At 49.7% G+C, this 14,216-nt stretch overlaps 4 protein-coding genes across 4 annotated transcripts; 1 reads left to right on the top strand and 3 right to left on the bottom strand.

Moving 5' to 3' along the window:
- Positions 1–58: 58 nt before the first annotated feature.
- Positions 59–1,069, bottom strand: KVR01_002905 (uncharacterized protein; the record flags this gene model as incomplete). The annotated part of the gene is made up of 3 exons (XM_044786023.1): positions 59–417; positions 489–579; positions 638–1,069. The coding sequence occupies 3 exons, from the start codon at positions 1,067–1,069 to the stop codon at positions 59–61; spliced, it is 882 nt and encodes a 293-aa protein (XP_044647920.1).
- Positions 1,070–4,548: 3,479 nt separating this feature from the next.
- On the bottom strand, positions 4,549–5,671 carry KVR01_002503 (uncharacterized protein). The gene is made up of 2 exons (XM_044787254.1): positions 5,239–5,671; positions 4,549–5,163 (listed from the first exon to the last, which is right to left on the bottom strand). Exons 1-2 carry the CDS (start codon positions 5,577–5,579, stop codon positions 4,773–4,775), a joined length of 732 nt encoding a protein of 243 aa, XP_044647518.1. The 5' UTR covers positions 5,580–5,671; the 3' UTR covers positions 4,549–4,772.
- Positions 5,672–6,527: 856 nt separating this feature from the next.
- Positions 6,528–8,450, bottom strand: KVR01_003411 (uncharacterized protein; the record flags this gene model as incomplete). The annotated part of the gene is made up of 2 exons (XM_044784006.1): positions 6,528–7,210; positions 7,448–8,450. 2 exons carry the CDS (start codon positions 8,448–8,450, stop codon positions 6,528–6,530), a joined length of 1,686 nt encoding a protein of 561 aa, XP_044648426.1.
- Positions 8,451–9,421: 971 nt separating this feature from the next.
- On the top strand, positions 9,422–11,592 carry KVR01_003437 (uncharacterized protein; the record flags this gene model as incomplete). The annotated part of the gene is made up of 5 exons (XM_044790331.1): positions 9,422–9,563; positions 9,687–9,858; positions 9,929–10,250; positions 10,312–10,427; positions 10,512–11,592. The coding sequence occupies 5 exons, from the start codon at positions 9,422–9,424 to the stop codon at positions 11,590–11,592; spliced, it is 1,833 nt and encodes a 610-aa protein (XP_044648452.1).
- Positions 11,593–14,216: the final 2,624 nt, after the last annotated feature.

Below are 14,216 nucleotides of genomic sequence, written 5' to 3'. Positions count from 1 at the left end.
TACCCCTATTCAAACGTCAGAACGACCTCTCAGTGTCCGGGCTGTGCAAATGTTCAACTCACTGGATCTTGGCGACCTTTTGCATCACGCCCAACATCTCACTAGGGTCCCATGTGCCCCCCAAGCCACTCAGGAAGCCGACGAGGGACACTGTGCCGCCTCTCGCGCGAAGGAAGCCGACGTCCTCCGGGATAGAGCCTGGGCCGCTGTTGTTGACAACAAAGTCAACCCCTTTGCCATTGGTGATCTCGAGGATGGCATCCTTCTGGCTGGCTGTAGTCTTGTAGTTGATGCCGTGGACGTCCGGGCCCAATTTCTTGACCGCCTCAAGCTTCTCATCGGAAGACGACGTGATAATCGCCTTGATTCCCGCGGCTATACAGATTGCGAGGGCAAATAGGCTTACTCCTCCCGTTCCTGCGGCTTCAGCATCAGCACCCCGCGGTTCCGCGGTGTTCGAACCACCACACTGGTAACCAATCACTCACCCTGCAATAGGACAACCGGGTCCTTGCGCTTCATCTTGAGGCCATCGAGGGCATTCCACGCCGTAACACCAGCACAAGTCAACGTGGAAGCCTAGTATGTCTTTCAGCCATTCGCGCGGTGTCACAACGTCGCTCAGTGATGCACAAACCTCTTCCCACGTCAGATACTCCGGCAGCTTGACGAGCAACTTGTCCTCGTAGACAGCATGCTCGCGAAGCACCCCAGGCAGATCCCCGCCGAGCGAGCGGTGAGGCTCGTCCTCCAGCCCCGTAAAATTGTTGACGTCGAAGATTGGTGCGACCCGGTCCCCGAGCACGAAGTCTTGGACGGATGCACCCATAGCAATTACTTCGGCTGCGCAGTCGGAGCAGGGGATTCCTCGGTCTTGTATTGCGGCGGGGTACAACCCATTCAGCATCGCCACGTCGCGGTAATTCAACGACACAGCGTGCACTTTGATCAAGACATCATGGGGGCCAAGTTCTTCCTGCCTTGGCAGGGCCTCGGTGGTCTGCACGATGGTCCTTGGGAGGTCACCCTCCGTACGGCGGTAGGCTTTGGTAGTCCTCGGAATTGACATATTGAATAAAAAAAACCACTTAAAGGTCATCCCTTCAGGGTCCGGTTGAAAGATGGTGGAGTTGTCGAGTTCGGGTTGTCCTTTTATCTTGACTGGACAGTGGTTGGATTGGAAACCCGCTGCACATTTCGTCCGCCGTCCGGCCTCCGGAGTCTGGTTCGAATCTACAGGCGCGATTGTAAATCAACCAGATTGGTAAGACTGCATCCAAATGCCCAGCTACGATAACCCCACCAGGAAAGTTTATCGAAGGCCGTCCTGTCCCCCAGTCACTGGGGTTTAATTTTTTCCATCGAACATCCTTCTTTCGAGTTATTTGCCCAGTTGGCTCCTCGTCATCCAGCTCAAGAGTGTATTATGTGTGGGCTTCTTTAGTCATTCAGTATGACCAATTCACCCACAGCCTCAATGACTTAGACATACACCTTACAATTCCTTCAAACCCTCCGCGTGGTATAGAAGGTAGCGTCGGATTGACGTCATTTGACATGTTAAGGACTGCTGCCATGTTTGTGTATCCGCCCTTTCGTGACACCGAAGGCTCCATCTTTTCTTCCTTAAGTAGACCTAGTTATAAAATCTATAAAATTTAGAATAAATTTTAAGCTTTAACATTACAAATCGAAGGTTATATAATAAGTAGTAACTATATATATATATATATATATACTACGAATCTAGTTAACGCCGTTATTAAAATAATACTTTTTAACTTTATTTATATATTATAAATTTAAAGTTATAAGTACTTATTATATTATAACTATTATTATTAATATAATATTCTTTTTAAACACTAGACCTTAAGTATTTATTAATATATAAAAGCGTTATATAAATCTTTAAATATATATAAAATAGAAGTTAAATTATATATATTATAAATAAAATTTATAAAGCATTTTAAAACTTATATTTAATATTATAATTACGTTTTTAAAAGATTAAAATTATTATTAATAGTTAAAAGATATATAGTTTAAAAATATATTAATAAAATATTAGAATAATTATAAAATATAAAAGTAAAGATTATATATTTTATTATTATTAAAACTTTCTTTTTTTACTTTTTAAAATTCCTATTTAAATATCTATTTATTATTCTAATAGAAATAAAAAACAGCTTCTTATAATTTATAAAAATATAGAGATTTACCTATATATTTTATAAAGTATTTAATAAGACTAAATACTAGTAGATAAAGTAAATAGTAGACTTAAGGGATTTTAATATTTATAGATACCTACCTAAATACTATAGCGCCCCTTAAAAGGTTTTTAAAAATAATTCTTAAATTATTTACTTAGCTATTAAAATATCTCCTTTAACTTTAAAGTAATACTTTATATCTCCTAATAATTTCCTTATTAATACTTTTAAATAATAACTATAAAGTATATTAATATTTTTTTAAAATTAAATTTTCTTTAAAATTAAAAAGTTCTTTAAAAACCTTCTCTTTCTTCTTTAAACCTTCTTTTAAAGCCTTAAAATATAAAGAAAGGAATCTAACTAGAGTTAGTTAAATAAATAAAGTAAATAGAGAGCTAGCTAGAGGTTTATTTTAAAGGGGAAGATTATTAAAGAAAAAAAATTAATAAATCTTTATATTAAAGTAAAAGAATAATATTAAAGAATTCTAAAAATTAATATCTTTTAAAAACTTATTCTTTTTAAAAAACCTCCTTCTTACTTAAAGAGTACTAAGGAAGAAAGGATCCATTAATAGTTATAGCTATTACTAGATTATAATAGGGTAGAGACGATTTTTAAAAACCCCTAAGTGCGTAGTATGGTAGACAGGTTATAATCGTGTTAAAATTTGATAAAAGCCGAAAACTATGAACGCCGCGCGGTAAGTGCTAGCCTCCAGGCTGTTTGATATTACAGAGCTTAATATCGATCTACCTACCTAGGTAGGTATTTACATTGGGTTTACGGTAAAGACTGTAGGTAGTACAGGACATCCAAGAGCATCACGGTCCCAGCCAATCACAAAAGACTACACGGGGCCCTCACTAAAAGGCATAGCTTCTGTCCTCCTGGCACATCGAGCATCGCACCATCCTCCGCACCCTTAGCATCCTCGTCACCCGCCCTCGTCCGTGGCATGTGGAGCACTTCCTCCTCTTGTGAAGCACCCCCCACCCCTCGCAAATTCGGCAGTTGTCATTTGCTTTGTTGCGTGTTCTCCCCGGAGGAGGATCCGGGCGGCAGACAAAGCACGCCTCAACCACGCCTGGTACCACCTCGCCCCTCCAATTAGGGGTGCCATTGCACTCTCCGTCGCACCTGACCTCGCGTTCCACCAGCTCGTTGATTAGGATCTCCCCGCTATCGCAGTAGTCGCATCCTCCAGGGTTCATCTGTTTCTGCTTCTGGTCCGCGCCGCTTCCGCGGCTGCCACCACTGTACCCGCCGGAGCTCTGACTGCTAGAGGACTTTTGCCGGCGATGAGAGCTCCCTGAGCCCTCATGACGGCTCGACTTGTGCTTCTTGGATGAGGATGAAGATGAAGACATATTTAAAAAGTGCTGAGCCGTTTATGAACTGAGATTGGGAAGCGAATGATGTTACGTGCCGGGCTGTCGATGTTCGAGTGTAGGGTTATGGGCTTGTTGATCTAGGTATTTCTGCCCGCTATGCCAGATAGCGGTGATGATATCTGAGATGAATTGAAGAGTGTGGCAATGGTGCTTGACGTCCTTGACGAATATCCAGTCTGTAAACCTGTAGATTTGACAAGGAGCCCGCATTTATAGACGCAGAAATCCTCCTGGGAGTCGAATTCAGACTTCTAATTATGTCTTGATCTCGTGTGGAAATTCAGGCCTCAAACATGGAACACAACTTGCGACGAGGTCGGCCGAAGCCAGATACGAAGCCAGGCCACGTTTGCGCATAATCCGTATATGTGAGATATGCCCACGACGGGCGCGGCCTTAAGAGACCAAAGAGGTTCCGACGGAACGATTCCTTTGACAAGCATTGGCGTACAATTTGACCAGGCTCTTTGCGACATGTTGATTCCTTAGACCGCGGTTGGAACATGGTCACGAACATTGAATGAAGGCGGAGGCCACACAATGCTACCCTACGCCAACACCAACCTTGTTCGCCCCAATCAGACAGGGGATGAGAGTTTGTCGATCTAAGTGTTGGTGCTAGTTCTCTCAAAATAGACGGGTCTTGCCATCCATTTCATGATTCCATGAAACGGACTAGCCAGTGGTGACCTCTGGGCTGTCTCGAAGGTTGGTGGCTTCCAGCTGGAGGCTCAATGAATACTGAGGAAGTTGGCTGTAACATAAGTGCGGGCTCATGTGATGGGCCTTCCTGCTGGTGCTTTATCGGGCCTCGTTCTTTTGGCCTGCAAATCTCGAAACTTTATGTTTTCAACTGCACAGGTGCTTGAGCAGAGATCAGTGGAAGTATTTGCGGCTGGCACTCAACTAAGTGCCCGGTCCCCAGGTCCTGTCTGGATGCGATTTTGAATAACCTAGATCAAAGGTAGCTTGTTACTGCTTGGTGGTAACCATTGTACCCTGTTTCGATGCCTCATAAATCCACGCTGCTCTAAAAGTCGAACATATTCTATAACTCTCTTCTGCCTTGTCTTGTGCCTTTGCCAATGGTACGTTACTCTAGTGACCGTCGAGATCATGGATGATAGCATGGCGTTTATTGACCAGTGATTCATCACGGGAATTCACCGATCCGAGCGGTACTAACCAGTCTCTCGACGCGCCCGATTTCTATCCACTCTGCTTTTAACCGCTGGTACCAAGACCAAGCCCTTGGCTCAACATTTGCCTGTAGCCAAGCTTCGTGCTCCGGCTCATCTGACAGCCATTGGAGCTCGTGATCATACAAGTAGTCAAGACGGCGCAGCTTTGCTTGCTCCAGTTCACGCCGACGCTTGGTTCGCTCCTCGGGCGTCTCCTTCATTCTGTGCCTTTTCAACTCTTCCTTGGACATATCGGGACGCTCAAGGTCGTGTAATTTCGGCTTGAGGACCCGGATCATGAATGGATAGTCTTCCCTTATCGTTCGGCGAATCCTTTTTGGCGGCTTTTGATTCAAGGCCATCCTGTAGGAGAGTTAGTAACAAAATGACGGAGGATAAATCGCAGCCCGAGTCGATGTTAGGCCAGGCTAAACTGACATTTTGTCACCCGACCACCGGTACCATAATATCGGGATTTCATCGTCAACAATGTCGTCGCCAATGGGTGTCGATGCGTAATCGTAAAGGAAGAAGCACTGGCGGCCCGGGATGGCAAATAAATCGTCGTAAACATGCATGTAGGCCGTGCTTTTGTTGTGCCTCATCTTCAGAACACGTTTGGCGATGGTTTTTCTTAAAAATTCCAGCTTATCAGGTCTCGCCTCTCCTGGTACGAGGTGCGTGTATGTTTGAACCAGTACCCGCACTGGCGAGTGCGTCGTGTCTGCTGTCTCGCCCTTGCGGGCAGCATCGGCACGGGTCGCGGCAGCGGACTGCATGATTGTCTACAGAATCGTGACCGACCTGAACAGCACTGTGGACAGGAGTTGGGGCGCGGGCCTCGTATCAAGAGAGACGCGGAGGTCTGAGGGTGGCCGAATGGGTGTTGGTGACAAGAATAGAATCGGCCCAGGTCGTTGGCAGCCGTCGATGAGAATGGATCACCAACTGCCCGCTGCGGCCTGTTCCGGGCCGCAGGGTAGGACCCTGCTTGCAGAGGGCAAGCTGCCGAAGTGGGTGACGCCTCCAACAACAGGGCCTCCAGGGGTCAGACCTTCGGTTGCTACTTAAGTACCTACGGAGGTGTAGGTAAAAAGTCCATTGCCAAGGAGCAGGGGCTACACACTGGCAGGGCAACAGGGTGGGAGCACAACCCCCAGACACCCCCATCTGATAGGGTGGTAAGGGGGGTGTTTGTGAGGGTTAGGCCCTGGACACCCCCTCTTCTACCCTACTCAAAGGGGGTATCAGAGTTGTAACCCTGACATCAATTCTTCGCTTAATGTCGAGCCCCTGCTCCTTGGCAATGGACTTTTTACCTACACCTCCGTACGCCTCCCGGCGCCAGCAGTGGGTAAGCAGAACTCAGACCCACGGGTAACCACCCGGGACGGGTCAACGATGATCAGCTTTCTCCGGCCGCGTGTGGATCTGTGAATAGGATAATAATACAAACACCTTAATGTTCTAATTCATCATGATAATTGCAGCCCGGTCGGAGAGGACACTGGAACTGAGCACATATAAGTTAGTCACAATGACTGGTTTTGTCAATTTTCATTCACCCCGAATACGGGCCTAACGGTACTAAGAGTTGCAATGCCGGCTACACTTCCAGCTACCAAAAATCGCAGAGGCGTTGAGCAGAGGACTCTGTGATGCCAAAACCATCATCCTCAATAACATAACCAACGCTTGCCTCCGTCTGCACCTGCGACCACGCCGATCTACTCCTCAATAGGTTCCTGCAAGGTACGCAGACGCACTCCACGGGCTTCGGATTCTGATGCAAGGATCCCCATTCGAGTTGCCGAGTCCTCAATTGCCCGGACGTCCAGAAGTTGCAAGGCCTCACAACGGCTGCACAGCGTGTCCCCGTCGCATTCGCAAGGCATGTCCAGAGCCTTGCCAGCGAAGCAGTATGTAGCGTCCTCGAGGTGTTTGAAGTGGGATGTGAGGAGGCTACAAACCGACTCCATGAACTCGAGAGCTGACTCACTTGGATGATAAGAGACGCCCGGCGTGGGAGGCGGACCGCTAGAAAACATGCCAGTTGACGGCCCCTTGTCCCAACTCCCCACAGAATCAAGATCTGCCCATACAGCAAGGTGCTTCACAGAGGGCGGAAGCACCACTGACAAATCCGCAAGTCTGAGCTCGCTCCCAGTCTGCACTTCGACTAGGCAATGCAAAGGGAGCCGAACATGAGTGAGCTTGTCGAGGCTGCCGAGGCTGAGCACCCCGTGTTCACCTAAGAGCGGTTTGATGTTTTGCCTGTAGTGGAGGTCGAGGCTCAATTCCCTCAGGTGCTCCAACTTGTCCAGTTCGGTTGAGAGGAACTCCTTGGTGCCGAAGCCCTGGATGTCCCTCTCTCCCCAATGTTTGGCCGGAGTTCCACGCTTGACAGAAACTGATAAGTACTCCAGGCACGGGAATGAGGCACAGAGAAGGAAGATGGCGGCTGAGGTACAGCGGCTTTGTCGAAGATCAATGCATGTGATGTTATTGTGCTGCCAGCGTAAGGGTGGTACTGGATCTGATTTGCGTCAGCATTGAATATTTAGCAACATTGTCTAGTCTAGGTCCAGATTGATTGGCCGGGAAGGCACCTGGGGGACAGGAAAGAACCAGATGTAGGATGACATACCCTGTGCCAGTTGGGAGACTCCAAAGGGTGGGTCAATCGAAATTGGATACACATCTCCATCGTCACCATTGCATTTGAGTACTTGCAGGCTGGGGATTTGCACGAACTCCCACAGATAGAGGCATAAAGATGGTACCTCCCCATCTGGGTTGGCTCCAAGCAGGTGTAGTTGCTTGAGCTTTGACTGGGGCCCGGAAACTGGTTGGGAAACTAGACCTTGTCCATCGAATGGTCTGGCGATCTTTTTAAGTACGAAGGAACAGTAGTCCAGTGTGAAACGTGTTTCGAAAGTCGGAATCAGCCTGCCGAAGTACAAAAGCTCGACGTTAGGTAACCGTTGGAGGATGTCAACGTGTAGCTCGCGGAGAATTTCGCACTCTTGTCCCCATCCCCATTCTCTGAAGGTGACATCAGTCTCCCTACCAATGAACTCCAGAGAATGGAGCCTGAATTCTTCATATTTGGCGACATCCAAGGCCTCCACTGCGCTTCGGCAGATTCTGGCGTAATTTTGGCGTGACCCGAGAACTCCGACGTATGGCTTACGATACCTTACATCCTTGAGGTCAAACGGAACCTCAAATACCAGTTGTTTGACCAAAGGCCCAAGATCCGGGGACTCGTCAAGAGTCCGAGCGAGGTAGACCAAGACATCTGAGTTTCTCACAATGACTGCACGGTAGAGATACTGCCGAGCGACTGCCTGCATCTGTTTCGAGACAAGGCACAGATTTCGCAGGTCCTTCTGACACTGGATGTATCCTTGGAATGACTCATCGTCAAGATGTGCCTCTACCGTGTCGACGGCCAGGTACCTGGCGATTGTCACAAGAAGCTCGTTCGCAAGGGCGGTGATGTTGGTAGACGGATGGTCGTTGTCATTTGGGCTGAATTGGCGAGTCGAAATCTGAGGCATTTTGCCGTCAACCGTCTGGAGATTTGACATCGTTGAAGTCGACTGGTGTGGCATCTTGTCGAAGGTTGGAGGGCGGGGCGGAGCCATGTTTGCGATCGCTTGGCCTGGTTGCCAGACTTGTCAGCGTCCGCCCAATCGAAGGAGATGATGCAAAAAAGCAGGGCTGGGAGACTGAGACTTACGCAAGCTGGCTAAACGGTTGCAATGCAAGACTCGGCAGCAGTTCGCAAAATGCTTAAAGATGCCAGTCGTGGATGTGTCTTGGATCAGAATTCGATCAGCTGCAATCCACCGAATCTGAATGAGATGTGTGTTGGAGGAAGTGGGGTGGACGACGTTTGCGAAAGTGACAAAACCTCGAATCGTGCTTGGGTGATGTCTGGTGGGACGTATGAGAAAGTGAATACAAGAAAGTGAACATCCGTTGGTCATTCAAAGCAAACAATCTCAGCCCAGTCCGAGGTCTGATTTGATTAATTGATGAACTTGATTTCTCAGACTGCTCATGTTCAAAAGCTAACAGACCTGCTCCAAAATGGCAATACTTGTGGCTTTCACTTCACTTAATGACTGACTTGCAGTGGTTTTTATATCATGAGATCATTCCTTACTGACCTTGATTTGAAGAGCAAGATTGAGCTGTTCCACCTGGCAGCGTGAAGGCCAGATCCATGAACGACAAGTGTACCTAGGAATTGTTCTGCATGAACCTACAACCTAAACAGTTCTTCAAGTGACTCTCATGCCATTCTCGAGGAGCGTCAATGCGAAGATAGAACTTCATTCTCTTCGGTCTATCTTTTCACTTCCCCCACCCGATAATGCATGCGTCCAAGCAGCGGACACGACACACAGTCAAACGGGGCTGTGTTTGGTCAGACTGTCCCCTTTTTGTGTTTGGTGCACGCACAAGTCCCACGAGGGGTTGAACGACTGCCGATCCACATGCTTTGACCTCTACTTCGTGGTGGGAATGTTTGGAGGTCGCAGTGCTGCCTAATCGTAAATGCACCTTCACCTAATGAGTTACGAAGTAACTGGCGCATTATGTGCAGCCAATGGCAAGGACTACAAGCACCATCTGCAGTTGGTTCTTGGCACCGCCTGCTGAGCCTCCTTTGGCTGGTTGGTCCGAAAATGAGGAGGCCCCAGACGTCACCGTCAGCATACTTCAACTCATCCTCCCACATTTCCCTCCCGGTAAATTGGCTTCTTTGATTCTCACCTCCCAATACTCGCTGTCCACAGCCTGCTGATAAAGTCACAGCCCCAAAATTCGTTCTGCCCATACATCTATTTTATATTCTATGCCTACCCGACCAGCCAGAAGCGCGTCATGCCCGCCCGAACTTGCCGTCACGGAGGAGGAGGCCTCTAGAATGCTACTTGAGATGAGAGCTGAAGAAGGGGCCGTGATGACCCCACAGGCCACGCCGTACAAACCTGGTGCCAAAGCTCCCCTGAGCAAGAGGGCATTCTGGCGCTTGTTGCTAACGTAGAGAGACCCACACCCCCGTTGTCCGCCCCAGCAACGCAGAGCCGCTGACGACGTTTTGCCCATCCAGCATCGAAATAAGCATGTTTGGCATCGCCATAGACGTCGCCGTCATCCCGGTCGCCGTCCCGTCCCTCTCTTCCTACAACCTCGGGTACCTCAACTCAGCGTGGATAGGCACTGCGTTCCTTGCCTCCTTCGCGCTGGGCTTCCTTATCTGGCCGAGGGTGTGCAAGGGCTTCGCCCACAAGTTCTCCTTCGCCGTCGCCATGGAGGCATTCAACCTCGCAGCCGTCCACTCCCCGCCCTCTAGCGCACAGACGGTGGGGCGCTTGATCGCGATGCGTGCTATGGCGGGAGCGGGCGCCGGCGGGGCCTACGCGATTTTCGAGGTAGGTTGTCTATGTTCGATACCGAGGTGGCGGACGGTCTGACACACATTAACATTTACAGATGGTTTTGAGGGACATTGTTCCGCCGAAAGAATTCAACAAGTACATGTCTGCCTCTCGGATGATCTGGGCCGTGGCCGCGGTCGGTGGCCCGCTGGCATCCGGAGCGTTGGTTGAGTGAGTCCCTGAACCAGTCGAATTGTTTGCTTAATTCTTGGTTGGTATCCGGGTAAACTGACTTGTCCATTTTTTATCACGTAGCTGCGGAGCTGGCCCACTTTCCTACGAACTTGGCCCCTTCATAGGAACCGTTGGCTACATCATGGCGTTATCCTTCCTGAACCTTCCGGGGCCGTCCTGGGCTGATATCCGCCTGAACTTGCGCCAGTTCGACTACCTTGGCTCACTGCTTCTCACTGCCGGAACATTCTTCATGCTGCTCGTGCCAGCATCAGGTGGTGGTGCCATATTTCCCTGGATCTCGGCCCCCCCAGTCGGCCTATGCATCGCCGGAGTTGCGCTCCTGGCAGCCTTCTGCTTCATCGAGCCCTTGGTCCCTGATCCTCTCCTCCACCCCTCGCTGTTCCTCGACCGAAGCCTGCTTATGACTGCGATGGTGGCGTTCTTCTACGGCGCAAACCTCTTTGGGACGCTGTATTACGTCCCGCATTTCTTCCAACTCGTTCTTGACGACGGTGCGTTTGTGTCTGGTGTGAGCAGTTTACCAATGGTGGTGGGAATGGCTGTGGGGGCCGCAGGTGCGACCTTTTTGATCTCCAGGCAGCAAATCCGAACAGGCAGAATCGCCCAAGGAGGTGCTGCCTTGACGGCCCTTGCGAGCGGCCTGATGGTCCGTTGGGGCACCAACACCAGCCGCGCGGAGGCAGTGGTGGTCCTTGGCCTCCTGGGCCTGGGCCAAGGGACTGCATTCATCGGCCTGGTTCGTAGTACGCAGACCTACGTTGACCACTCGCCTTCCTGGTCGGGCTCCCGGATCTTCACACTCTTCCAGGCGTTGGGCTCTGGGTTTGGGGTTGCGTGTTTTGCGGCCGTGTACATGCCCAGGCTGCAGTCGTCGCTTGGTGTTGTTGTTGCGGATGTCGCAGAAACCTTGGCTACTGACATTGGAAATTTTAAAGATGAGTATACAAATATGGGACCACGTCTCCTGGATGCATACGGTTCCAGCATGCGGGCCGGATGGTATCTCATGTTTGCCTGTGCGTTGGCTGTGTCGGCTTTGACCTTTGTTCTGGAGCGATGTTCTATCCGAAACGACTTTCACATGTCTGACTCTGACGGTTATGAGAAGGTTCCCGGAATCGAAAAATCAGTTTACTAGGGCAGATCTCTTTTTGAGGCTGATTGAGCGATTCATATACTATCTATTGTATACACGGCATTCCATCCTAAATCCCTTGGTACTGGGATGCCTATACCCATAATTTCGCCGTGCATCAAGCAGTGTCGTGGTTTATCTTATGAAGAAACTTCATTCCCTTGTCAGAAGTCTCGAGCTTAACCAGGGTCTTCGAAGCTTCCTCCTCCATGGAGGACATCGTATCCAAGTCGTCCGAAACCTGGCCGCTGGGGCTCAAACCATGGAACAGTGTGGCCAAAATGCTGCCCTTCCATGGACTTGGAGACCTCGGGTTGCGGAACACAATCCAAAGTAAAAACATAATCCCCCATATTTCAACTACCAACGGCAGAGTCAACCAGGGCCACTGTACGCGGACCACTGTGTCGTACTCCATGTAAAACCCAACGATGCGATCTGAGCTGTATTTCCTGAACAATGCGTTCAGGGATTCTGTTATCGACCTTGATACATTGTTTAAACTGCGTGCCTGGATTTGATGTAGGGCATCCTGATTGGTCGTTCCGGGGCTACCGATGAACAATCTGGGATGAACAGTGCTGGAATCACCCGGCGGATCCGCAGAACCGTTCAAGTTCATACCAACGTAGGCACTGCAAGTTAGACGAGAAGCAATGTCGGCTCCCCAGCCCCAGTTATCAGTACAGAATGACAAGGGTGAGTCTCTGGCAATGTAACTTCCGTTGACCGACTGCTTAATCTCGGCTCCTGGGAACGTGGTCTTTTCTGAACCTGAGGTCCAGCAGGTAGCGTTTGGTCCAAGCATGGTAGTATTGTCGTGATATGAGAAGCCAGACGTGGGAGACAGGTCGGCTACGGAAGTTGAGGTGTTCCCTTGGCTGACGGTCGTACGGTGCTCGCCGGCGCAGAATGCAATCACGGCCTGTTCTGCCTTGTCGAACCGAAGGCTCATCGACCCGTCGCCCACCAGTGATGGTGAGGACCAACTGATCCGGCCCAGTGATAGCAAGGGGTTTCGTACACCTAGGACATCATGCTGCGCGTCTAGTTCAATTTCCATGGCGCCGGTGATGTCCAGAGGAAAGTTCCAACCGTATTCGGTCTCACCATCTGCGGCTGGTGTAATTGTAATTGGAAGAGATGTCGTGTTGGCACCCCAGAAGGACAGCCTGCATGGATCAGATGGTTTCGTCGAATTGTAAGACGTGATCAGATTGTTGACACCCTCGAATATAACTTCCCCTTTGGTGGTATCGGAATAAGTCCTTTCGCAGGCCTTCCCACCGAAGAAAATCTGATCCAATGGGACTTCACGAGTGATTGTACAGAGCCCCATGGATTTGAATGAAGGGTAGGTGCAGTTCAAATTCGGACAGTGAGCCTTTCTCTCATATGAGGCCTGAGGGTTCCATAGCGCGCTGTTGAACATGCCGAAGTAGACAGGGTCGCTATGGTTTGAGAAGATCGTCGGAGCCAGCACCTGCTCTGTCCAAGCAAGGTCTGACGACACAGGAGTGGGTTCCTGCTGGTACACCAGGAGCTGCTGGACAAAAGGATCAACAGCCAGCATTAATAAGGTCACAATCGCCCCCACAGATGAAACTGATCGTCCCGACGCTGTGAATAGTATCCGGAAAGACCCGAGAGGTCCCCGGCTTGCTTGATCAATGTACTCAAGATCCAACAAGCGGTGATAAGGACCCTGGGTGCTGAACCTGTCCCATTTGGCCTGGCCTATCGCAGCGGTTACTCCGAACATGATGCTGGACTTGGCGGTGGTCGCGAGAATCGATATGATCGCGTTGAGCGTGATTCCAAATGGGAGACTCGGGCTTCGCTGGCCATCGTAGACCTTGAGGACTGCGATGATGGCGACAAAACAGCATATCGAGCAGGTGGCGGCGATGATTTCCATAGCCCAGCCATCGCCAGTAAACCATGTGCATGACCTCGCCGCTTTTCGGTCAGGGGAATCCAGTCTCTTGGCTGAAACCTCCGCTGTTGCCTTCCGGGTGCTGACTTGTGCAGGACGTGGTCGTGCATCTCTACCACACCCCGGCACAGAATCTGGTATTGAGCGGACGGAAAAGGAATTTGGTATCGCGTCTGAGATTCCATGAGGTTGCCAGCCATCGCCGGTTATGTGTTTTTGGCCAGGTTCTGGAGCTGCGAGAAGATGGTTGCGCGCCCCTCTTGAGATTGCCATTGTGGCTTATATGCGTGAGGTGTCTTGGTGAAGGGACAGGCAATTGGCCAGGGACCAAATAATGTTCCCTTTCAGTGTCCTTGAATGTAATGTCCGCCTCATCTGGTTATACGGCGTATTGGAACCTAGGAAATAGAGGGTTCAAACGTTGGCTAGTATTGGGAGCCCAGACTTTATTTATATCTTCCGTGAATCCATTAAAGCAAGCCTGAGGGGTAAATAATGAGGGATCGGTCACCGCAGTAGGTCCATGCAAGGCTCTAGTGGTGGCTTTCTCTACAGGCCCAACATAGAGGTGTAGGTGCTGACATTGAGACATCTTGCAGGCAGAATCAGCACTTAATGCCCTGTTGTGACACGCAGTAATCTATAACTTCCAATGAACAGACGAATGTGAGAATGCTGTCCTGAGATCGCC

Source organism: Diaporthe batatas (genome assembly GCF_019321695.1).
Source record: "Diaporthe batatas strain CRI 302-4 chromosome Unknown Contig00003, whole genome shotgun sequence".
NCBI classification, from domain to species: Eukaryota; Fungi; Ascomycota; class Sordariomycetes; order Diaporthales; family Diaporthaceae; genus Diaporthe; species Diaporthe batatas.
Note: the sequence above shows the minus strand (reverse complement) of the source record. Positions and strands in the feature narration are given on the sequence as shown.